General features: G+C 41.4%; 1 protein-coding gene across 1 annotated transcript; it reads left to right on the forward strand.

The window, feature by feature from the left end:
* The first annotated feature begins 18682 nt into the window (after positions 1-18682).
* On the forward strand, positions 18683-26183 carry LOC149286238 (platelet-activating factor acetylhydrolase 2, cytoplasmic-like). The gene is made up of 10 exons (XM_089494302.1): positions 18683-18772; positions 18897-19047; positions 20530-20626; positions 20867-20935; positions 22734-22869; positions 23507-23620; positions 23721-23812; positions 24981-25151; positions 25390-25538; positions 26086-26183. The coding sequence occupies exons 1-10, from the start codon at positions 18683-18685 to the stop codon at positions 26181-26183; spliced, it is 1167 nt and encodes a 388-aa protein (XP_089350428.1).
* Positions 26184-26957: the final 774 nt, after the last annotated feature.

Raw genomic sequence — 26957 nt, forward strand, 5'->3', positions numbered from 1 at the left:
AATACCTGTGTATATAGAAATGTCTTCATGTAGGACTAAAACCTTGATCTTTGTTTTTTTTTAATTTTCATATACAGAAACAAAGGTTGGAATGCAGCACTCAGTTGTGAGATGGTGCACGAGCCAGGGTACCACCAAGTCCTTCAATAAATCCAAAATAAAGAAGCAGAGGCTCAGGACTCAAATGGAGTGCTGAGCCTCTGCTTCTTTATTTTGGATTTTTAAATTTTTAGTGAACTGCTTTTACACGAACACTATAAATAAATGCCACTGTTTGTGAATTGTGGGAGATCGTGCGTTGGCCCCACAGCAGTAGCTCAGGCTAATATTTAATACTAGTAGCTTGAGGTCCAGAGAACCCCTAAAGATTTGTACTTTTATTTATGTAAGAAAGTTTTACGTAATATAAGGAAGATTTACTTTATTGTGAGGGTGGTGGATGTGTGGAACAGTTTCCCAGCCAAAGCAGCTTGAGAACCCCTGATATTTTTTATTTAATGTAAGAAAGTTTATTACATTAAACTTACATTAGGTAGGGAAGGAATCTAAGGGCAATTTACTTTACTGAGTGGGTGGTGGATTTTGTAGAACAGCCTTCCTGCAGAAGTAGATTGAAGTCCACAGAACTCCTGAGATTGTTATAGTATAAGGAAGATTTACTTTACTTAGAGGTTGGTGGATATGTGGAACAGCCTCCCAGCAGAAATAGCTTGAGGTCTACAGAACCCCTGAGAATTTTACTTTTATTTAAAATTTAAAATTTGTTAAAAATAAGGTTCGTAAAAATCAGAAGTCTTATGGAGAAAGATATTTATTGTAAATGATCTCCGGCAGTGTGGTATGCATACCTGGGAACTCTCCGAGTTTGACCCGGAGATTGCCGGATGAGCACTGCTTCTCCGGTTCTCCAGGTCAAGACCAGAATCCTCCGTGATGCCCCACTCCCTGCCCCTTTTTTCTTTAAATGGGGGTGTTTCCACGCTGCCGTCAGCAGGAGTGCCCCCGACGTCAGTGGGAACTCCCATTAATGTCATCAGGACCCCCCATTGACGTCATCGGGACCGCCCATCGACGTCATCGGGACCGCACTCCGACGTCAGTGTGCAGTCCTGGCCGCGTCCCGCAAGGGAAGGCTATGGGTAGCCGGAGCCCAGAAGTTCCCAGGTATGGTGGTATGTCAAAATCACAGGGTGGTTCCTGGACTTTTTTCTGTTACATCTTTGTAGGTGTTCTGCAAATCAGGGGCCATACATTGAGGTTGTAGAAAATGGAAAGTCTAAAGAGGTCAGATTCAGCATTGTTTCCTTCGCCTTCAAAGGCTATGACAATGTCTACATCTTCTGTGACGCCCGCTTGTGCAACGCAGCATCAGGGAGCTGTTCTGGGGTGAGTGAGGCTGGAGTATGAAATTGAAAGAGTATTATCTTCATTTGCATGAAACTATCTTCAAATATATAAATTCTTTCAATGCTCATGTGCATAATCATAATTTTTTCAATTCATATCTTTGTTTTGCTTTTTATTATGTTTTTCTTTTCTCACACTGACAATTTGCATTTGTCCCCCTGCAGTGCTCAGCTTCTCGTGAGGCATCAGATGTTTTACCAACTTCACAGTTTTCACTAGGACCTTTTGCATTCCAAGGTGAAAATAGGGAGTGCATACCCAGTACTGAGAATTAAGTTTAATAATACAAAGAATCTCAAATTGTCAAAGCACATTTGAAGAAGTAGTAATGTCTAAACAAGCTCATACATCTGCAAAACCAAGCTAACATTATAGACCCAAGATCGCAACAGGTCACCCAGGCAGTGAATGTGAAAATAAACAGACAGAATTAAGGACACAAACAAACATATGTTCTTTAAACAGTGAAATCAAAGTCTCAAAACAATTAATAGTTGCTGTTTTAAAAGGTGTTAAAAATGGCTCATAGTGGGTTTTAATATTCATTTAGTGTCAAAGGATGTTTGTAAATTGGCCAAAAGCAACATTCACAAGACACAAGAAATTTGTTTATATACTAAAGTATGTGTTTGTGTGCAGTTTCAACCTGAGAGTCTGACACCTACCCACTGAAATGACTATATGAATGAGTGAATGAATGTTTGTGACTAATAAATGAATTAATGAATACGTGTGGGGGGAAAACATTGCACAGGGAGGCTGTTTGAGGATACCACAGGAAGGTTGAATGGGGGCAAAGGTGGGAAGTCATAGGCTTCCATTCTGGGTATTGGGCAGATCCTGTGAGTTAAATATTGGTGCTAAGGGGGGGGGCATTAATTCACGAGAGGGTGCTGGCTGGGTGCATCACATAAATCAATACTAAAGGCAATACACAAGGGTGTGGGCGCATTAGGGTGACTGCATTGGCCATGTTTTCCAGGAAACATATAGCTTTTGCATTCTGCTGACCAGCCCAGATAAAATGCTGCCCTGCAGTACGGGGGATTGATAGACTCATGGCATGAACAAACTAGTCAGATATACATGTCCTGGTGTGTGTGTGTCGGTGTGACAGGGCCTGTCCTGGTGTGCGTGTGTCTGTCAGTGTGTCAGAGCCTGTCCTGGTGTGTGTTTGGGTGTCGGTGTGGCAGAGCCTGTCCTGGCGTGTGTGTCTGTGTTTGGGTGTCGGTGTGGCAGAGCCTGTCCTGGTGTGTGTGTGTTTGGGTGTTGGTGTGGCAGAGCCTGTCCTGTTGTGTGTGTTTGGTGTGTCGGTGTGGCAGAGCCTGTACTGGTGTGTATTTGATCCTCTATTTCCTGGCACTTTACTTTCTGTAGGAATAAATTTAACTATAGTCACTTTAAAGGACAACATTTTCTAGGCCCAGAAATCAGTGAGCAGAAAAGTGAAGTTTTGTGTTATTTAATCTATTTCAATCTGCATATTTTATTAAAAAGGATTCTTTGTGTTAAATTGTGGCTTCAGGTGTCCCATGTATGATGACTTTTGTTAGTGTACTGACGTACTCCCAATCTCATCACATTATATCAACATGTGTTAGAAAATCAGGAAAAGATGGGCATGGATGGTGAGCTGATTCGGTGGCGCAATGGGCCACTTGACTAGACTTGCCCCTCAGGTAGCCATCCCTCCCCTGAGTCTAAGTGTATGACAGTGAGCTGAATCAGGAAAAGCTGCAGCAGACGACTTGGGAAACGGGGGGGGGGGGTTAAAACATATGTTGACCTTATTTTATATTTGTTTATTTTCATTTGCGTATTTTAGATATTGAAAATTCCGGTTCTTATACAGGTAAGGTTATGGTTTTTGGGTATATTCTGGGAAACTTCTCTTATTAAACAAATTACCAATTTTCTGCTAAAAACAACTTAATTTCAAGTTGTGTGCATCCTTAAATGTCTGTGGTTATAATTCTGGTTTTGTTTGCAGCTGTGTCGCTTGCTGTGCTGGTGGGCAGCCTCCTGAGCCCTTGGATCCTCTGATACTCCTCCAATCTCACATGAGATGAGAAGGCTGTGCTCATTTTTCTAATGATATGGACAGTCTTTCAAACAACCTCTAGCATCAGTTTTTCTCCATCCTTTCATCTGCCCTGCATGCTTGTCATTGATTTTTAATTTGTTGTATGACATGTTTAGCAAATACACCCCTAATTTTTGGACATCACATTTCTTAATGCAGTAGAACTTTTCCTACATGTATCTAAATTACAACATATTCGAAAGCACAGATTGGTTTTTGTTTTAAAAAAATCAAAGATCCAACAACTGACATAATTTTGTCTCGCAAAAAAACTAATAAATGGAAACAGTAGATTTCTAAATTAATGGATATAAAAAAAATTTAACTTTTAAATCAAGCTTATATAAATAAACTATGCTTTTCTATATCAATTTGCAAATATACAACATGGCTTTGGTTGGTTTTAGCCATCTGATGGGTTTGATGATAAAACCAGCCTTATAATATGTGGCAGCCCTAACCAGGAACTAAAATGTCAACCTTGGTTTAAATGCCCTGCTGTCTTTTATCCACTTGCTAATATTATGATTATAGACCTTTATAAACATTATAATTTTCAAATAAAAAGTAAGTCTGCATATTTTTTTCTTTATATTAGACCCCCGATTGCTCATTTATTTGCAACAAATTGAGTGTATGCTGGACTTGATGAAAAATCCAACTGCACCTTGTAATGACTCCACTAAATAGATCTTAGCCAATTTGTGTCTTGCAATATTTTGTTATGTATGTAAGGTCATTGTGCAAAGGCACATAGGGATGCGTAATGGAAGTTTAATCTTGGTGAAAAACAGAATGTAGATTTTCAAGTTCTGAGGTATTATATTGCTGTCAGTTTTATGGATGTTAAAATGTGAATTATTCAAAAGCCGCCAAGATATTTCTGCCTTTTGTAATTTGAGGCAATCATTGTACAATTCCTTTTACCAGGGGTCCACGACAGGCAAATGTTCAAATTAATTCTTTAAAAACTAGGTCACAGATTATGGTTCTGTTTTAACCATTAAGAATAAATATTTGTTGAGCAGTGATGCAGTTTTAGCATTTTCTCTCCTTTTGAGTCTATTTACTAAAAGGCAAGTTGTCAGTAAACTGGCTAGCAAATGCAAACTTATCCAGTCCATGAGGAGCCAAGGAGTCGACCTGTACCCCTCTCCTCAATCCCCTATAGGGTAAGGATGGACAGGGTAAGAGGCTATAGTCTAAAGCTTGAGGGTCAGAGGTTAAGATTCGATGTAAGTATTTTTTCACAGAAAGGGTGGTAGATAATAGCCTCCCACCAGAAGTGGCAGAGGCTAATACAGTGAGGGAATTAAAACATGCATGGGATACAGACAGCTATCTTATATTTAAGACAAGACCAGGGACTGATTAAGATCTGAGTCTGTACATCAGGAAAATGGGGAGACACGTCAGTTAACGTCTATGTTTCTGCTGCAGAAAACACAAAAAATACCCCATGATTAATCACCCCTATGTGTGGTAGACAAAGTCCATTTGATGTACTCTATGGTTTCCAAGGAGTTGCCACAGAAAATACCTTTAGAGCACTTACATTTAATGGAATACATTTAATAGACATTTTTTACATGTGTTTGTCCATTTATGTTCTTCAATTCGTTCCACAGGTTTGTTGTCACTGCACTGCCCTTATCCTTAGACATGGGTGCTGGCCAAACCTTTGTCTTTGGGGATAAAAAACTTAATTTTCCACAAATATTCACCTGTTCCTGTGTTCTTTTCTGGCGAATATTTGTGTATGTTCTTTGTGTTTGTTTTTCTCTTTTTTTTTCGCTTCTCTAGCGGATATAGAGAATTAATACGGGGTTAACACGGTAACAGTACGCAGCAGCTTTGGCGCCAGGATTTTAAAGGTCTGTAAGAGCGAGTCTTACCAGAGGGACTAAAATCCCCATTCCTCCAAAGGCCAAGTTGCTCAGAGCAGTTGTCTCAGACTCAGACAACTGCTTTGAACAACTTGGCTTGGGAGAAATGGGGATTTTAACCCCCCCCTGCAAAGGGCAGGGCAAGGTACACCGCAAAGCAACTTGGCCTGGGGAGACCAATGGCTTCGGCGCCAGTATTTCGGTTTTAAAGGTCACCGTCAGGGGAGCTCACAACACTAGAGTAATCTTGCTTTGAAACCATGCCATAGAGCTTGGCAGGACCACAATCAAGCAATACTGATTTAGTTCTCTGAACACTGTAGATTGCATACTGCAACTGCATGCATGCAGTAACAAGAGTTACAATAAAAAAGGAATTGAACATTCCCATTTTTGGTTTTACAGTTCACCAAATATGGCTTCATTCACTGGTCAGCCAAGTTAATACCACCCATGTACTTATTGTAATCCACTATGGAAATCGTGGACAAGATACTGTTAGAAGCCATGGAGGCTTAACCCCTTCACGACAAAGCACGTATATATACAGGCTCACGGTGCAATGCTTTTAAATACCTGCATTTTCAGAATCCACAGAAGCCTCACAAGTGAGGCTAGCCATGGATCATGGCTAAAAAACCAAGATGGCAGCCGGCTAAAACAGAGCTTAGGAAGCGATCATAGTTTGGCTCCTCGGCATAGTTGGCTCCTCGAACAGGATCTGCTGGTGTTTCATGTTACTCACGTATCTATGTTCCCGAAACACATAATGTGTTCATCTTAAATGGCAATATTGCTTTGGCACCTACAGACGCATACCTGGGACTTAATGCTTATGTGACATCTGGTGTTATGGCGCTATGCCCCTCCCCATTTTAAATTTTCTGATTCAGTGTTTTTGTGGGCTTAGGAGCTGCACCCGGAAGGTGCAGAGTTATACATACACGGAAACTATCTTGTCTAAACTTCACATGATACACTACAGGGGGATAACTCCTATCCGTCTCTGTTAATATTTGAAATTATTATATGTACGGTATGTGGGTTTTTTTTATTATCTGATTCAGCATTATTGTGGGCTTAGGAGCTGCACCTGGAAGGCGCAGAGTTACACATACACGGAGACTCTCGTCTACACTTCACATGATGCACTACAGGGGGATAACTCCTATATGTCTCTGTTTATATTTGACTTTTTTTTTTGAATGAGTATTGCATCTGAGCATGCGCCTCTCAGCTCACAAGCCATGGCCTAAATATCTTCTCAATCCCTGTATTTAACATTGCCTAATTCAATGTACTTTTACGCATATGCGCGCACACAATATCACTCTCCAACACGCTCTTTAGGTGGTGCCTCAAGGATGCTTTTACTATATGCCCCTTCACATTGGACAGTGCTTTGTTTTTGCAGAGGTGCGAATGTTCGGCCTAACTATAGGCTGCCTGATTCAACTGTGTTGTGGGATTGGGAGCTGAACCTAGACAGGGCACACACATGGGAACTCTCCCGTCTACTTTTCACAAGATACACTACAGGGGAATAACTCCTTTGTGTTTCCATTTATATTTGCAATTATTAGATATTTGTATAAATTTCCTTTTTTTGATTCAGCGTAATCTCGGTTTGGGAGCTGCACCTAGAAGGCGCAGAGTTACACATACACAGAGACTCTCTCGTCTATACTTCACATGATAATACAGGGGGAGAACTCCTATATGTTTCTGTTTATATTTTAAATTAGTGTATGATTGTTTCCTGTTCAAGTGTTTAGTTGTGTTATTTTATTTTGTTACTCTATTAATTGGCACTTGTTCACATGTGTCCCTGGATACAGCTCATCTTTTCTGGTGTGGTCGACAATGCTCCCACACAGTAACACCCTTGTGTAGCCGTGTCAGCCCTCCTTGCAGTGTTGTGAGGTGGTTGCTCAGTTTTCTTGGCAGGTGTGGTTTGTGAAGTCTATGGCCTATTGGCCACTTATTACCCCATCCCTCCTTACCTTTACCCCCCTTTTTTTATCCCTTCTTTTTAGATATCTCATCTTCTTGCTCCTCTTATGTCTATTTTCTGCCACTGCGCCGAGGCCCCTTACAATATGCGAACATCAGCCTACTCTCCATTAATTCCCGAGGTTTGAATATACCTGAAAAGCGCTCAAATTTGCTGAGGGAACTGCAAAAAGAGACAAAATTTCATGGGGCTCCCATCCCTAAGATCACTAACCCTACCCACTAGGGAAAACTAAGAGTACAGCCATCCTTATCTCAAAATACGTGCCTTTTAAGGAATTGGCTACACGCATAGACCAAGAGGGGAGACATCTGCTGGTGAAAGGGCTCATAGCAAGCCAGAACTATACCTTATATTTACCTGAAAGAACTGACTGGCTTCCAGGAGGGGGTCCTCGTGTTGGAGGATTTTAATGTGGCTTTGAATTCCACCTTTGATACTTCCACAGGATGTACCCGCACCCCCAGCATGTATTGAGAAAAATTTGCTCTCTCCTCTCTACACACCATTTGGTTGATTGCTGGAGGGCCTTGCATCCCACTGTTGAAGACTTCACATTCTTTTCCGTGCCGCATAGGTCTTACACCTGTTTTGATTATTTCTTCCTTTCTTACCAGCATACGTCCCTCTTGCATCGGACTAATATAGGTGTCATGTTCTCTACATTATAGGTACTGTTCCATTAATTAATCACTACCTAATGAGATCACTCTCTATTTAAACCTCATTAGGTAGTGATTCTGGGCACTTCAATTGTCTTAACAATCATGCTGCACACTTAACTTGTCTCTACAGGTGATCCAAGCAAGGGCCCCACCGCTCAGACCAGAGCTGTATTCCCTGGAGACTTTTCTGCTTAACCGTCTCCGTGTCCTGAACGAAGCACCCTGCATCATCCTCTCCGTTACTGACCTGGACTGTTGTAAGGATTTCCCTATTGTCTACCGCTTATTATACTAAGCTGACTGATTCCCTGTTTACAGACCTCTGGACTTCATCTCCATTTACTCTCATGTTCTGTTGATTGTGTACCGTGCTGAAGGATTCTCCGTTATCAGACCCCTTAGCTTTTCCTCAAGTTTATCTGATTGCCTGCTGATTTGGTCCCTCGTTATGCTGTTCACACCTTCTCATTAAAGAGACTGTTTAAAACTTGCTACTTACCTGCTCCGTTGGCAGTGGCGGGGCATTAACAATTTCCACCATTAAATCATACCACTGAAAAAACATATATATATATATACATTGCCAAAAGTAATGTGCTATGAAATGTAAATAACACAATACCTTAACTTTTCCACTAAATGCTTTCAGGGCCTTGAATGTTTTAACCCCCTGCAAAGTTAAATAGATGACCAAACACACACACCAGCACAGGCTCTGTCACACCGACACCCAAACACACACACCAGGACAGGCTCACACCAGGACAGGCTCTGCCACACCAACACCCAAACACACACACCAGGACAGGCTCTGCCACACCCACATCCAAACACACACACACCAGGACAGGCTCTGCCACACCGACACCCAAACACACACACCAGGACAGGCTCTGCCACACCCACATCCAAACACACACACACCAGGACAGGCTCTGCCACACTGACACCTGAACACACACACCAGGACAGGCTCTGCCACACCAACACCAATACACACACACCCCAGGACAGGCTCTGCTACACTGATAACCAAAAAACACACAAACAGCAGGGCACAATCTACGTCACAGACATCTATATAATGCCCCAGCCAGCACCATTTTAGTATAGATTAATGTGGTGCCCACACCCTTGTATGATCGCCTCCAGCCACCACTATTTGTATTAATGCCCCCAGCAAGCCCCTCCCTTTATTATTGATTTATGTGATGGCCCCATGGTATATATGCGTTAGACATGCATTTTTAACTACATAATGAGTACTTATCTCTTTGAAGTAAAGACTATGATTGAAATATGATTTCAAAATTACAGCTGAACTGGCAGTTTCGTTAATATTAGACCCTGCTGCCGATGTATATATAAAAATATTAGACCCTGCTGCCGATATATATATAAATATTAGATCCTGCTGCTGATATATATATATATATATTAGCCCCTGCTGCCCATATATATATATATTAATATTAGCCCCAGTTGCCGATATATATTAATATTAGTCCCTGCTGCCGATATATATATAAATATATATATAAATATTAGACCCTGCTGCCGATTTCACATATAGATCAACAAATTAACACACAAACCCAGCTTTGCATGTATAGATCAATTGAAATTCACTTGTGCTCTCAGCACTGAAGGTATATATCAAATAAACAGAATCAGACATACAAATCCTATATTTGCAGGTATACAATAATAATGTATGAAACGTAGGATTGCAGGTATACATCAAATAAATACATGGACACAGCATTGCAGGTATTAATCAACTGAACAAGACATACAAGCCCTGTATTTGCCAGTATACATAAATAATGTATGGAAACATAACACACAAACCCAGCTTTGCAGGTATAGATCAATTGGAGTTCACATAAAAACACGGCATTAAAGGTATATTTAAAACCCCCTTAATTACAGGCATAGATCCCAGGTTGCACACCCCAGAGTCAGCCCTGGCGTCCACACTGCCCACATAGAACCTGGCCAGCACCCAGATAACACACATAAGATTTGCCAACTTTGTCCCCAAACAACCTGGCCTGTGCCATCTTTGTCCCCAAGGCTCAAACATCCTGCTAGTACCATCTTTGCCCTTCCACAATTATACATCTATGATACACACATACTCATTAACTCATGCTCTCCCTCATTCAGATAATTCATGCACACACTAACTCATGCTCTCCCTCATTCAGACAATTCATCCACACATTAACTCATGCTCTCTCATTCAGACAATTCATCCACATATTAACTCATGCTCTCCCTCATTCAGACAATTCATCCACACATTAACTCATGCTCTCTCATTCAGACAACTCATCCACATATTAACTCATGTTTTCCCTCATTCAGACAACGCATCCACATATTAACTCATGCTCTCCCTCATTCAGACAATTCATCCACATATTAACTCATGCTCTCCCTCATTCAGACAATTCATCCACATATTAACTCATGCTCTCCCTCATTCAGATAATTCATGCACACACTAACTCATGCTCTCCCTCATTCAGACAATTGATCCACACATTAACTCATCCTCTCTCTCATTCAGACAATTCATCCACATTTTAACTCATGCTCTCCCTCATTCAGACAATTCATCCACACATTAACTCATGCTCTCTCTCATTCAGACAACTCATCCACATATTAACTCATGTTCTCCCTCATTCAGACAATTCATTCACACATTAATTCATACTCCCACTCATTCACACAATGCATCCACATATTAATTCATACTCACTCATTCACACTTTACCTAGTTCAATATTCTTAATACCCTCTTTCTCACTATGTACCCCCTCTCCCTCCCATATCACTTTCTACCCCCTCGCTCCCTTATCACTTTCTACCCCTTCTCCCTCCCTTATCTTTCTACCCCGTATCCCTCCCTTATCTCTTTCTACCCCTTCTCCCTCCCTTATCACTTTCTAACCCCTCTCCCTCCTCTTTCCCTACTCACTATCTACCCTCTCCCCCTTTGTAGTTCACTGTCTCATGCCTGTTCCAGGTGCCTGCAGGATTTAACTTCATTCTGGACTACATCCGCTGCTATATTAGGGCGCTGGTATCTGGCTGCACAACGCTAGAAGCTCAACACCTGGGTGAGTGCAGTCGTCCCGCACCAGGCCCTGTCCTGAGACTCCGCTACTGCATACTGAACTCCTGAACTCCATCTTTGGCCGCGCTGGGTCATTACAGTTGCCTGTATGGACCCAGTTTCGTGACATTCACTCACCTTTAAGTCCTGCTTCACTGCTGAGCACCGGAGGTGAAGTGATATTCCGGTGTTCAGCATGAAACGCCGGCACCGCGATGGAGGTAGAGGCCTTGTGGAGGAGACTGAGACTAATTTGTTTATGTTAAAGATGAAACAATGTAGATGTCACCTTTCATTTTTCACTTTTCATACTAATTATTAAAATTACTATTTCATACATGCCACTTTTTGTGGGTTATTTGAAACATAATAGTGATAATAATAATAATACACCAATCAGCCATTACATTATGACCACTGACAGGTGAATTGAATAACACTGATAATATTGTGGGTGGGACATATTAGGCAGCAAGTGAGCACATACCGTATTTTCTCGATTATAAGACGAGACGGTGCGGGGAACTCTCCTCTCTGACAACTGGGGAAGGTCTGCGCGACGGACGCAGACAACCCCCGCTGCTCACCGCACCTTCTTCCGGCTGCAGTGGAAGTTGCCTACGCGAATTGCGTAGACGTCTACCCCTTGCCCCGACTACACACCAGGGAGTCAGAAGCACCGGTAAGTTTGGGGGGGAGGTTACCAGACAGGAGGATCCAGGTCCCCTGCAGCGCTGCAGGGGGTCTTGATCTTAGTCTCATAGTCAGACATATTTGAGGTCTGATTATATCTAACCTAAGGGGGAGAGCCTTTCTCACTATCTATCCCCTCTCCCCTTTCTCACTGCCTTCCCCTTCTCACTATCTACCACCTCTGGCCCTTCTAACTGCCTTCCCCCCTCTGCCCCTTCTCACTTTCTACCACCTCTGCCCCTTCTCACTGCCCCCCCCTTTCTGCCCCTATCTACCCCCTCTCCCTACTTCTCATTATCCTTACTTAGCTTGTTGCCGGAGTCCTGCGTTGGGAGCGGGAGGCGTCCGTCTTCCCGCTCTGCCGTGGTGCGCGCTTCACAGCTGAGCGCCGGAATCCTCATTTGGGTCCTCATTTGTCTGATTGCAGCTTGCTGTCCAGGGTTTAATTGGGGGTTTAATTGCACCTCCCCCAACACATTAATAAGGTTTTCGGTGCCCATTATGTAGGAGGTGTGAGTAGGTTCTCATCCTATTGAGAGTGTGCTTTGACGTGGCGGGTGAGCTTAATTATGCTTTGGTCAATACATATAACACATACATATATTCAGCCACTCTAACAGCATACATATACGTAAATGTACATATACTGACTAACACTTTACTCATATATGCATTCACACACTCTTACAACATACACATAAATACACACACCTGTTTAACATCAAACAGTTGTTAACCATACACTTACATACATACACAGCCACTCTAACAATATATACTTACACACACATACATCAACACATTCACTCCAAGAACGTGTGCAGCTCTGCGGCTCAGTGTTAAGCTTACCTGTTCCTAGAGAGGAGGAATCTTGTGCAGGAAGGCAGAACCTTGCCCTGCCTACTAGCTACAGTCGTATAGTGGTAAAACTAAATTTGTTGTCTGAAAACTAACACGCCCACAAGTCTACTAACCTGCATATATGTGGATGGTTGGGAGAGTGTGAGTTAGAGGGTAAATTCAGTGCCATAACTAGGAATGTTTGCGCATGGGGAATGCCAGAGATTGTACCATGTGCTAATCTTACATCTACTTCTGGTTAAGTAAAGAAGCACAAGGAGGTATATTGCTGTGAAGTGCACCAATCACCTTGTGGCACCTAGAAAAGCTGCCACTCCTTGTCCTTTGTTTCTTTTTGACCACCTTTGCCTTTTAGTGCTCTTCATAAGTGCTGCCATTGACATTATAGGGAAACTCTACCCATCAGAGGTCCTTTTAAACTGATGTGTGCAATGTAGAATCCCCCAAACGCATTAGACCCTTTACTCACCCCTCAGATATTTGTTGTGCAGATTTGTTTAGCCAAACACATCACCTGTCATGTGATATACTCTTTCCTGTCATTGATTAGCTGCTTGAAGTAGTGATGTAAAATGTCGGCAAAAAGGAAAAAAACACAGGAAAAAAACATGTCCATTATATTCAAAACATTCTCTTTAAACCATTTATTCTTGCCACCCCCTGCTTACTGGAGACAGAGGGGGTTAAAAAAACTGGCATGGACCCATGGGCGTAGGAACCCCTAAAAATCTGGGGGGGATAGCATTTTTACTGGTAGGGTATGACCATTTCACCAACAGGGACTTTTATGACATTGCATTATAAATACATAGACATTAATATGTGGTTGGTCCCCCTTTGCAGCTATAACGGCTTCCACTCTTCTGGGAACGATTTCCACAAGATTTTGGAGAGTTTCTGTGGGGAATTTTTGCAACCATGCCTTTATGGACCTTGTTTTGTACACTGGGGCACAGTCATGATGGAATAGAAAAGGACCTTGCCCAAAACTGTTCCCACAAAGTTAGAAGCATAGTGTTGTCCAAAACGTCTTGGTATATCACCTTCAGCTCATAAAACATTCTACTAGATGAATGGGAGAAAATTCCCACAGAAAAATCTTAAAACCACAGATGGACACGGCCATAGAGACTACTATGATGTATTGAAGGATCCATCTAAGACTCCTAACATGTCATCCACACAGGAACATATCCACACACTTGAATAACATACTGTGCAATAAAATTATTTATTTTTGTAAAAGACAAGGGCTTGTGTAGAACTCTATTTTACATATACACTGTGTATACCCCCCTCGTTTTGCACATCAGACCCCCCCTCGTTTTCACATCAGACCCCCCTCGTTTTGCACATCAGATCCCCCCTCATTTTGCACATCAGACCCCCCTCGTTTTGCACATCAGAACCCCCCCTCGTTTTGCACATCAGACCCCCCCTCGTTTTGCACATCAGACCCCCCTCGTTTTGCACATCAGTCCCCCCCCCTCGTTCTTCACATCTCTTACCTTTCTCTTCTTCCTTTCTGCTTTCTCTTCTTCCTTTCTGCTTTCTCTTCCTCCTTTCTTTCTGGTTTGCCGCTCACTCTCAGTGCAGTGTGGCTGCGCACAGCTGTTTATGCCAAGCGCCGGGGCTGGGATATAAACGTCATATCTCATCCCCCGGCGCTCAGTGACAGAGAGTGTTACATTAATGTTGGACTGGTTAGGGAAATCCGTGATCTCCCCAACCAGTCCTGCACGCTGCAGCTGCTGATCGGGCAGCTGTGCACCGAGGGCACTCCCCTCACTTACAGCCCTGGGGTTTCTCTATTATCGGTCCCCCCCACATGATTTCCTGGGGGGGATCCATCCCCCCCGGTTCCTACGCCCGTGCATGGACCCATTTCATTTTTTCTTTTACACTTCCCCATACATCCCAATGGGCAAGGATGGGGTCGGGTAAAGCATAAAATAAAACCAGGAAAAGTTCCCTAGGGTAAAGGTGTGAGGCCACCCAACCATCCGCTAAATGTAAATCTGTAGGGAAAATATCATCACTTATCTTTTCAGGGCCATCCATCATTGATCCACTAAACCATCAAATCTAATTTAATTTTCAGCCAGTGGAGGGGGATTTCCAGAAATAAACTCATTTGTAAAAAAAAATCCTGCACTAAAAATGTTAAATTAATTAACTGGATTGTAAAAAGGCTGCTGATTGCGCAAAAGCATGCCCCCCAACTGTCCAGTCCCGATTTTGGGTCTCTGTCCCACTGTCCCGACAAAGTGCTGAGGCACAGCCATTGTCCTGCGTGCACGCCGGCACCTTTGATTTCATGAACGCTGTCCTCCACCCACTGCCCCCCACCAGACACCAGGGAGTCAGAAGCAGTGGTAAGTCGGTGGGGGGGGGAGTATTATATGGGGGGCATAAGGCTTTTCTGGAGGCAGAGTGCCTTTTAACCCCCTTTATGCCACTCTGCCTCCAGAAATGCCTTTTAACCCCCTATATGCCACTCTGCCTCCAGAAATGCCTTATACCCCCTATATGCCACTCTGTCCCATTATATGCCTTTTAACCCCCTATATGCCAGAGTGGCAACATTGTAAAGTGCAATTGCTTGTATTGGTTCCACAAGAAAGTGTCTCTCTTTCACATTTTGAAATGTTGGGAGGTATGCAAAAGTATATATACAGTATATACTCCCACTCTCCTCTGTGTTGGGAGTATGCATTGCATGTGCCTCGTAGACTTGTGTAGCCCCTTTCCGATTTATAATGTGCAGGGACCACTGCATCGGTAGGAACAGGACAGGAGTCCTGAGCCTCTGAAAATAATGCATCCACCCAGGGCCGGCCTTAGGGGTGTGCGAAAAAAAAACAAAAAACCCCCAAAGTTTTCATTTAAGTCCCGGGCAGGCGCCAGGATCATTACTATATGATCAGCTTCAGTAGGGATCCAAGTGAGAAGAGGTGAAAACAAAGTTTGTCCTTGTTTGCAACAAAGACCCCAAAATAAAAAGTAAAGAAAATAGTGAAAAGTACCCACAAACATTTTACCCCACCTATAAGAAACATACACGAAAAATAACATTTGAAACCCTACATGCCAAAATGTAAAAAAAAATTAAAATTATGTAAATAATTCAAAGAATTTTAACCCCTTAACGTCCATTGCCGGGTCAGGCACGTCATGCAAAACAGTCACTTAACGACCTATGACGTGCCTGACACGTCATCAGACTTAAACAAGCTTAGAAAGTGATCAATGATCACTTTCTAAGCTTAAACGGTGTTGCTGTAATGCCTCGATGTCGAGGCATTCAGCAACACCGAGATCGGCATGATGGGCCATGTCTGGCCCCTCCCCGGGGCGTCAACAGCCGCCATACATTGTATGGCGGCGGACGCCCGTTTTAAAAGCGTTTAGGAGGCGATCAACGATCACCTCCTAAACTTCAATGGTGTCGCTGGAATGCCTCGATCAGGAGGCATCCAGCGACACCAAACACTTACCTCTTGATGGACTGTGACCGCTCCGGAGAGCAGTCACAGCCGCAGCTGCACGCAGTCTTCACCATCCGCAAGATGGCGGCGGTCCGGGAAAAAAATAATAAAGTTGAAAAAGTTCGCTAGACAGTCTCCTGACCTTCTAGAGAACTCTGGCTCCACTTGCTGGTTGAATACAGGTACTGCATTCAACCATACAAGTCAATGGAGGCCAGCTTTCTAATCACTATGTGATTAGTAAAATATTTAAAAAAAAAAAGAAAAAAAATTAAAAAAAGAAAAAAAGAAAAAGCTTAAAAAAAACATGGTAACATTTAAAAATTATTATGCTTTAGAGGAACTATCCAGTTCCAGCAAAATGTAAAAAAAAAGTCCAAAAAGAGTAAAATAAATAAAATAAAAAAATAAAGTTTATTATTATGAGCAAGTGCTAAAATTAGCGCTGTATCTTCCCAAAAATCCTGACGTGGAAAAATTTAAATAAAAGCATTTCAAATACCCAAGGGGTGTCTAATTTAAAAAAATGAATGGTTTGATGGGGTAAATTGGAGTGGCCGGGCTCAAAGATAGGGCATAGGCACAGACTGACCGAAATGGGGGGAAAAAAAAGCGCACTTCCAAAATGTGGCATTTTAACCTCAAACACCAGACAAACCCATACATGTGGGGTATGAATGAACTCGGGAGATGTTCCTGAACACATATTAGGGTGTTGTTTGATAGTGACGTATACCTGGAGCTATAAATTTATACCCAAAGTACAATTTGTGTGAAAAAAAAAATAAAAAAAAATACTACCACAAAGTGTGGCAAAGGCTGGTGGTAGAATCTGATGCATGGAAAGGGTTAAATACTACCATTTTAAGTACCTTGGGGTGTCTAGTTTTCAAAAATATATGGTTTTATGAGGTAAATTGTAGTGGCCAGGCTCAAAGATAGGGCATAGGCACCGACTGACCAAAATAGGGGAAAAAAAGCGCACTTCCCAAATGTGGCCTTTTAACCCCAAACAGCAGTCAAACCCATGCATGGGTGGTATCACTGTACTCGAGAGATGTTATTGAACACATATTAGGGTGTTGTTTGATAGTGACGTATACCTGGAGCTATAAATGTATACCCAAAGTACAATTTGTGTAAAAAAAAATACCAAAAAAATACTAACACAAAGTGTGGCAAAGGCTGGTGGTAGAATCTTATGCATGGAAAGGGTTAAAATACTAGCATTTGAAATACCTTGGGGTGTCTAGTTTTCAAAAATATATGATTTGATGGGGTAAATTGCATTGGCCGGCTTCAAAGATACCCGAAATGGCACATGGGGGGAAGAATTACCAGATTTGGAAAAAATGGTTTTGAAATAGCAAAATGCTACCTGTACTTAATGCTCCATAACGTGCAGAAAAAAGCAAAAAAACATAAAAACATTGGGTATTTCTAAACTCAGGACAAATAGTAGAATATATTTAGTAGGTTTTTTCATTAGCTTTTTTGGATGAGTAAAAGATTTTTGGGGTAAAAGTCAGAAAATGTGTTTTTTTTTTACATTTTTCATCATATTTTATTATTTTTTTTATGGGAAATTAGATAATATGATTAAAACAATGGTATCTGAAGAAAGCCCTTCTTGTCCTGAAAAAAACAACATATAATTTGTGTGGGTTCACTAAATGAGTGAAGAGAAAATTACATCTAAACACGAACACCGCAAAAGTATTAAAACAGCCTCGGTCCCAATGGTACAATAGGTAAAACACAGCCTGGTCCTTAAGGGGTTAAAAACTACGCATATGTGGATGATACCGAGCAGTATTTTTTTCTTCAGCAGTGGAACCCAACTTGTACAAGTAACCCTAAGTAAAGCTGCGTGATTACTATATTTTTAGCGTCAGCAATTTACATAGCGCTTCTTACATTACATACATCCAAAGGCAAAAATAACACAACTAGAATTTACAAACTTAGAAGAACCCTTATATTAGGTAAATAGGATTTGGAGAAATATATGGTATGACAAAAAGCTAGGATATTGAATTGGTTTACAAATACATCATTCAGGGTGGGTGAAACAATGATTTGTGCTCGCATGTAATTATTGACGGCTACACAAGTTGTCACAGTTCCCATTACTCGCCAACTTATACATATTTACCTCAAACATATTTTCCCGCCGCAAACATAATGAAGACTATCGTTTTGGAAACTTAGTGAATAACCCTGTATGGGGACGCTCAAATATTTTTTTTTTAGACATTCAACTCCAGCAATTTACAGCTAAAACCCAGAGAATTTCACTCCCCATTCCGTTTGCCATTATGTTTGTATGGGATTCTGTTGATGGCAGACAGGGTTAATAATAAAAAGCTCAAGCATTTCGCAATCTCCTCCTTCTCTGGACTTTGCGACAGTACTAATGTGAAAGCAGTATTCCGGTATTAAACTAGCGTTGACAGTCATGGGGGTTCCAATGTCCCTCAGGCTTCCATCTGTGACCGGGCCGCACTCTGTGGGCTGCACTGACATCATGGTGGGACTTGGCAAGGAGGTATGTGCTCTGACATGGCAGGCACCGGGTAGGGATAGGTAGGGCCGGCGTTCTGTGCAGCGCAGGGGATGTTTTGTTTTCGTGTAATATTCAGCCGTATTATCTGCTTGTTTTCTACGTGCAGGGCAGCTTTTTCCGCTTCTACTATCCCAGTGGCTCTTCTCGTGACCAGCAGCACCCCCTATGGGCACCAAGTACAGAGTACACGACGGGACTGGTCAGCTCTTTAGGCATGGAGAGCAAAGCAGCACAGTATGGGGCTTCATTGATACTCGGTAAGTGTGTATGCTAAGGAGGTAAACAAAGTTAATGTTTTATATTTTGTCATGTGGCATACATGCTTATATATATCTTGCTAACACTGTACATATATATATATATATATATATTTGTGTGTGCGCAGGGCCATATTGATGATGACGAGGCAGCCCTGGCACTTTAATGCCAGTGGCCAGCTGGTAATATAAGCGCGGCCCACGTAGCTGTACACTAACTTTTTACGCATGCAACCTGTCATATCCAGCCCATGGCCACACACTTAAGCACCCTGGAGCGGCGGATGCGATCAGTGTGTGTCGCTGTAGTGTAGTGGACCCTGTCATTCCCATAGTTCTGGAAGACAAGTCCAGGTTAATATTATGTGGGCTGCATAACTAGTGAAAAATAGGCACTGTAAGCCATTCACCAAGGGAGCCAATACACTCATATAATGTCCCAGGTCACACATGGACCAACCACAAACATCCATTCCTAAACTAATAATATGTAATTAGGAGACTTACTCTACAAAATTGTCAGCCATGGATCGTGGTTCAGCACAGTCACATTACAAAATGTATTGGCCTGGCCACATAGGTGTTCATTCTAACTTGCTTCTTCAATCACATTTGAAAATGGGTTATAATTGATTGATTTCTGTGTAATGTTAGATCTGTACATTAACCCCTACAGTGATATGTAAAATTTAAGAAAGATGAATAAAATGCTGTAAATCTGTATTAATATATTGCAAAGTTACTCCTCTCCTGGATACCGTGACTATTTTTTAAATTATTATTATATTTAAACCTCTGGTGGATAACCTTTATCTCAGAGGAAATAATTTCATCACCATGAAGCTTGCAGGTATGTATAAATATATACACGCACGTATACGCACTGAAAGCATACTGTTATACCGAACCCCTCAGTGTGCGTGCTGAAAGCTGAAATTATGTTATTCAAGTCTGATTTGCAATAAATGAAATAAATAAGTTGTGTTCCTGGACACTCAATGGATGGGCATTATATGTATAATCAGTATATGTAGTATATTGAACTGTAAATTATACATTTTATAATGTATACTGTTTTGGTTGACTTAACATGGCATACTTTTGTGGAGTATCCATTGTGCCCCCCATGTGCTTCATCCCACTTGTGATAGCTGAATGTCCTCTTAATGTTAAAATGTATGTTTTCCCAATTTGAAAAAAAGAGTGCATTTTTTATTTATTACAGATGAAACGTGTTATATGGGACATTAAAGTGTCTCTTTAATTACAGAGCTGGTAGAAGGGAGACTTGCTCACAGAGGGCACACCTTGCCTTGTTTTCCACCACACCTAAAACTAGGGTTTGCCACATCCATAAATGAAAAATGTGTATGCTAAACTAATACGAAATATTTAAATGTCTTTACATCATTATTTATTACCCCCCCCCCCCCCCGCCTGCCTACATACATCAGTGTTACAGATTATTTTTTTTGCATATAGGTCGCAGTCGAATACCGGTCTCGTGGAATGGGCCGATTCTGCATGGAACGGACAAGAGACCACTCATAATCTTTTCTCACGGGCTTGGAGCCTTCAGGTAAACTGTTCACATTTAAATAAAATGACATTTTGAAAACAGAAACATAATACAAATAACTGGAACTCAAACATTACTCTAACCAAAACATCATATTTTTCCTTAGATAACTTATCTAGTTAAGGTATTCCAACTTGTAATTAACAAGCCAGACAAAGGGTTAGGAGCACATAATACATGGTTGTAGTCTCACAACATCCATTTGTTTGGAAATTAAATCTTTCTATTCTTGTTACTTAGGGCAGTGTACTCTTCATTGTGTAGTGAGTTGGCATCGCATGGCTTTCTGGTGGCTGCCGTGGAACACAAGTGAGTTACTGAACAATTCAAAATGAATAGTACAATGTTAATATGCTATCAAATATATATATATATATACAGGGCCGGCCTTAGGGGTGTGCGACCTGTGCGACCGCACAGGGCGCCATGGTTGCAGGGGCGCCTGACCGGGACTTAGATTAAAGCATCGGGGTTTTTTTTTTGTGTTTTTTTTTAAAACTTTATTTAACATCATTCATGTTAAATAAAGTTTTTTAAAAAAAACGATGCTTAAATCTAAGTCCCGGTCAGGGGCGCCGAGCGGTTGCTCGTGAAGTTCTAGGCAACCGCTCGGCGCCCCTTACTCTCCGTGACTCCGTCGCTGTGCCGGCATCTCATTTTGAGCGCCGGACTATTCCGGCTCTCAACATGAAATGCCGGCACCGCGGCAGAGCGAGAAGACGGATGCCTCCCGCTCTCACCGCAGGACTCCGGCGACAAGGTAAGTGTGGGGGGGGGGGTGTAGTTTGAAGGGGCAGAGGGGGGGGTGTAGTTTGAAGGGGCAGAGGGGGGGGGTGTAGTTTGAAGGGGCAGAGGGGGGGGGTGTAGTTTGAAGGGGCAGAGGGGGGGTGTAGTTTGAAGGGGCAGAGGGGGGGTGTAGTTTGAAGGGGCAGAGGGGGGGGTGTAGTTTGAAGGGGCAGAGGGGGGGTGTAGTTTGAAGGGGCAGGGGGGGTAGTTTGAAGGGGCAGAGGGGAGGGGTAGTTTGAAGGGGTAGTTTGAGGGGCGGTAGTTTGAAGGGGCATGGGGGGGTAGTTTGAAGGGGCAGAGAGGGCGGGTAGTTTGAAGGGGCAGAGAGGGGGGGTAGTGAGGGGGGGCGCCAGAGGAGTAGTCCGCACAGGGCGCCACAACGCCTAAGGCCGGCTCTGTATATATATATATATATATACACTGTAGGGGCAATATAAATGTAAATCTGTTATCTGGTTTATATATTTTAAAATTAAGGTTGGTTTGGCTATCAATGGCTCAGTTAGTTTCTGTGGAAAGCTAAAACCTGAAATCGCTGTCCACCTTAAAACAAAGCTTGGTCATCAACTTTTTCATATTCTGTGCAAGCTTATGATTAAATGAAGTTTGTCCAAGCCATTTCACGTCAACCCTATCGAGTAGAGATAAACCTGCAAAACGTGCGATATCCAGCACAGACAGATGCTGTTGACATAAGGAAGTATTATTTATTAGAGATATGGTATTGTAAGGTCAAACAACCAAGGGATATCCAAAACTGCTCGTTTATCATTGTCTTTACAACCACACTGCAGAAAACTGTTACATACATGAACGTGGGTAATAACAAGCCCCATAAGTGATGTTCACTCATATAATATGTGGGACATATTTGTGTAAAGATTAAAAAGAAAACTCATGGGAAACAGCAGTCCACTCCCCTACATACATACAATAGCTATCTGTGGTTTAAACACAATAGCAAATACAAAATATATCAAATATTTGGTGTTTTAAGGATCTTATGTCTAAAGTGAGCTTTCACGGATATTGATTTTAATTACTGAGTGACTCAGTACTACATGTTGCTGCTATTATTGTGATCTGTTCATACTGTGCCTGGTCCCTGTGCACCCTATTGAAATGCATCTCCTGGCAGGCAGATATCTAGGAGGGGAGCAAATGCTGAGAGTGGATTCTGATGCCATGATATGCATAAAAGTGCATGGCTGGAGTATTCCTTAATATTGCTAAAATTTCAGCTAGAGAGCTCAGTGGGTGCAGCATAAAATATTGCTCTATTTTGAGTGCGTATTTTACCATTTTAATTGTTAAATCACAGGGATGGGTCAGCATGTGCCACATATTATGTTGAGGATCTACCCCACACACATTCCCAAGGGCACCCACAGAAGGTCTGGGTTCCATTTAGAAAAGTGGATCCCGGAATGAAAGAGTTTTATCTCCGAAACTACCAGGTACCTCTGAATCTTTAGATACAGTATACATTTCCGGCACTCCGGCTGTATCAGGTCTTCTCTTTAAATCAAAGGTTCACAGACAGAACTGATTATAGACTACATTACTGCTTTACCATAATAGAACACGAGCCCATGCATAATTCTAGCTGTGCTCCTGTGTCTTTTGTAGCTACAACCCACGAGTGGGACCTTTACACTTTCAACCATTTTGTACTTTTGTACTGTGGTACAACTTCTTTTCATTAGTTACATTTGAATGACAGGATTTTCTTCTTGGGCAATTGCGTTTTTACTATGGGTTCTATAGTTGGGACAATGTACTTGTATATTGAGAGAAGACATAATTCAGATAACCATCGCTAAGATATCAAACCAAGTTGCAGGCCAACCATTTTGATGCCTTTATTTCCAACCATTGCCCACTCAACATCTAAATTATACATTATACATTATAATTTGTCTTTTTTACTTCAGAATTTGCTTCTATATAAATGAGTAATAGAAAAAGATATGCAACATTCAGTGACTTATTTCTACATACACTTATAGTGCTCCAATCATCTCCTTAACATCAAGTATGTTCTTGATTTTTTTTATTGTTTACCAATGCATTATTTCCCTATTTTTACTTAAGCTACATCAAAGAGCAACTGAGTGTGTTAAAGCTGTTCGAGTCCTTGAAAAGATCAATGCAGGAATGATAGAATCTAGCATCACTGTGACAGACTTCCAACTGCACAATCTGACGGTATCAAATATTAGTATGCTGAGCTGTATGAGTGGATTTTAAAAAGATTTTATATGTTTTCTAAATTTTCCATCAGACTCTCTTACACACTCTCTCTTAGGGCAGGATTGATCTCAGTAGGGTAGCCATCATGGGTCATTCTTTTGGAGGAGCATCAGCTTTGCTTAGTTTGGTCAAAGATGATATTTTTAGGTAAGTAGTGATCCAAACTTGCTAAAATGCATATTTTTATACAGTATTACACACATATATAATATATATATATAATATATATATATAATATATATATATATATATAGCCCAAGGGAAAATGGAGTATAATAAAGATGAAGTGCATCAATATAAGTTTTAAACATACATTTTGATGCTATCTGTTGACATCTGACACCCTAAGTTCTAATTTTTACCATTGAAAGGTACTAATAATTCAAAGTTCTGCCCCCAAAAACTCTATGCACAACAGCAGTGGATTTTCAAGTTGTCACTGGTTTTGCAGAAGCATATACCATATTTGCTCAATTATAAGACGACCCTGATTATAAGACAGCCCCCCAAAATTTGAATATTCATTTAGAAAAAGCCTGAAAACAAGACTATTGTGTAGGGAAACTGTTTTACTAGTAAATATTAATTCACATGTAAACTATTTTTCAGATTTAATAAAAATTGTGATTGAGAAAAAAGATTTTTTGTTTTTATTTACTTTTATTTGCCAACCTGCCCCCCCAGTTATGCACATCTGCCCCACAGCTTACCACTCTGCCCCCCTGATATGCCTTATATCTGCCTATATTCCACTCTGCCTCCATGATATGCCTTTTAACCCCCATTATGCCACTCTGCCTACAGGAATGCCTTATATCCCCCATATGCCACTCTGCCCCTCCCTGACTTACCAATGCTTCCCCAGACTCGTTCCTCGTACTTCAGACTCCCTGGTGCCTAGTGGGGTCAGCCGGTAGACAACCTCTGCAGACCTTTCCGTTGCTCAGTCATAGAAGCCCCGGTGGAAGTGGCGGCAGCAGCGGAGGTTGTCTGTGCATATTGCGCAGACAACCTCCGTTGCTGCCGGCACTTCTGCCGGGGCTTCTATGATGGAGCACCAAAAGTTCACGTCACGACGGCGCTCCGTCATAGAGGCCCTCAGAAGAAGTGCCAGCAGCAGCGGAGGTTACCAGAGAGGAGGATCCAGGGGATCTGGATCTTAATCTTATGGTCAGACCTCTATTTGATGTCTGATTATAAGACAACTTTGAATATAAGCCGTCTTATAATCAAGCAAATACGGTATTTATATAAATATATGTACAGTATACAGACATGTTCCATTATCTATTACTTTATCTTTCTCTTCACTTAGGTGTGCAATCGGGCTAGATGCCTGGATGTTTCCTCTGGAAAATGCTGCTTACCCAAACATCCAAAAGCCAACATTATTCATCAACAATGAAAATTTCCAGACAGCTTCCAGTATTCAGAAAATGAAGAAACTGAATTCTGGACAAGAAGGGGCCAAAATCATCACAGTCCTGTAAGTTGGAGGGTATGGTGCATTTTACTGTAATGTTTGTCCTTAAAATATACAGTAAATTAGATGAAATTCAAAGAAACCTCCCTATGCAACATATACAGACAACTCTTCCTTACAGGGGAAACTTTCTGGAGTTGCCCCTTCCTTGCAGATAGAAGTTAATGAGATGCAGTTCTTTATCTCACCATTTCATGTTTCTCATTCAATTGTCAAGTACAACAATATTTTTTGTCCTCAGGGGATCCGTTCATCAGAGTCCAACGGATTTTGCCTTTATGACAGGGTATATGGCAAATAAAATTCTTGGACCTCGTGGGACAATTGATCCGCAGATCTGCCTGGAGGTCACAGTTGCATCAGCACTGAGCTTCCTCTATAAGCATCTGGGTAAAATACCATGTTTGATCTTCTTGGGGTGCTTTTTTTTCCTCACTTTCTTACTACACATCATCACTTTTGGCAACCTTTTCAGATGAGGGTGCAGCCCTCGTGGACCAGCTAGGTCACATAGGTGCATGGCCCCTGTGTATTTTCTGTTTGCTCTGATTGTCGCTGACAATTTCCCTGTCCTAACTAATGTCGTTTTCCCTACACACCTCTTGTTTGATCTGTTTTGACCTTCTTTGCTCTGGATTTTCCTATACTGAAAATCCAGTTTCCATATGAATGTTCTAAATGGTTTCTATTTTTGTGCATGCTACTTTGTATATACAGTCTACACCTTTTAAATAATAGATTTTTATATCATAAAAAGCAGGAAAGCATGACGATTTACCTTGTATCATATTCTATTCTTGAGAAGCGACTCTTGTTCTGTCTCTGTTCTGATTTTTGAGTGCTGTTAACACCTTATTCCTTTTTGGGTGTGTTTGTCTTGAATTCACATTTTTGTACTTCAATGTCAACTAGTTTCTTTATTTGTGTCCCTCATTAGTACTGCCTGAAGATTCCCCAAAGTTGCTTAAGTTAAGTGGAGCAAATAGGGACCATCTCATTGAGGACATTTCATCAGCAGATTCCAGCAAACTGTGAGATATTTCAAAAGAGACATCAAAGCATCCATTTCATAAATACCAAGATAAATACTAAAAAACATTAATTGGTCTGGGACAGACAGGTGGTTTATTGTCACACAGGGAGCCTTTTTGATGCACTAAATAAAAGCAATATACTGTTTAGAGACTGCAGTGTCATGGAGGAAGCTGCCGGGTGTACTCACGCTGAAGTCATTGTTGTGACAGTTACACGCTCTTCAGAGGACACGCTGCCTGTAATGTGTAGCTACCAAGCATAGAACATCATCAATTCTGCAACACTGTTATATAAAGACTAAGCTGCAGTAAGTAGTTTCAATTCCATACAGACCAAGGAAATTATTGCAATAATTTTTTTCCCCAAGCTATAAAAATGCTTAGTACAATATAATGGAAAAAAATAAGTAATGCCAATAAAGAAGAGATGCTATAACAACTCGGTTTTACATTTTATTTGTGTTATCCTTTCACATTTACATGGCAATTTTAAATTTTTCTACAGTAAATTGAAATAAACCAGAGGGTGCTTACAAGATGAGTCATTTAGGAAAGGGTGGGAAAGTGTCCCTTTTAAAAGGGACAATACCTTTTTTGCCATAAAAGGCTTGCAACATTTTCAGAGAACACAAGAGCTCTACTCAGCAGCCCTTTGCTAGAATATTTTTATTTCCGAAGAACTTAGCAGTTTAAACACCTGCAGACTTCACTTCCTTTCCAGAACAAACTGACTTTTGAGGCTGTGCAGAATTTTTTTTTGTTTAGAAAACCACGA

This window comes from Sceloporus occidentalis, unplaced genomic scaffold, assembly GCF_023333645.1.
Source record: "Sceloporus occidentalis isolate IW3139 unplaced genomic scaffold, rSceOcc1.0.p SCAF_71, whole genome shotgun sequence".
Lineage (NCBI taxonomy): Eukaryota > Metazoa > Chordata > Lepidosauria > Squamata > Phrynosomatidae > Sceloporus > Sceloporus occidentalis.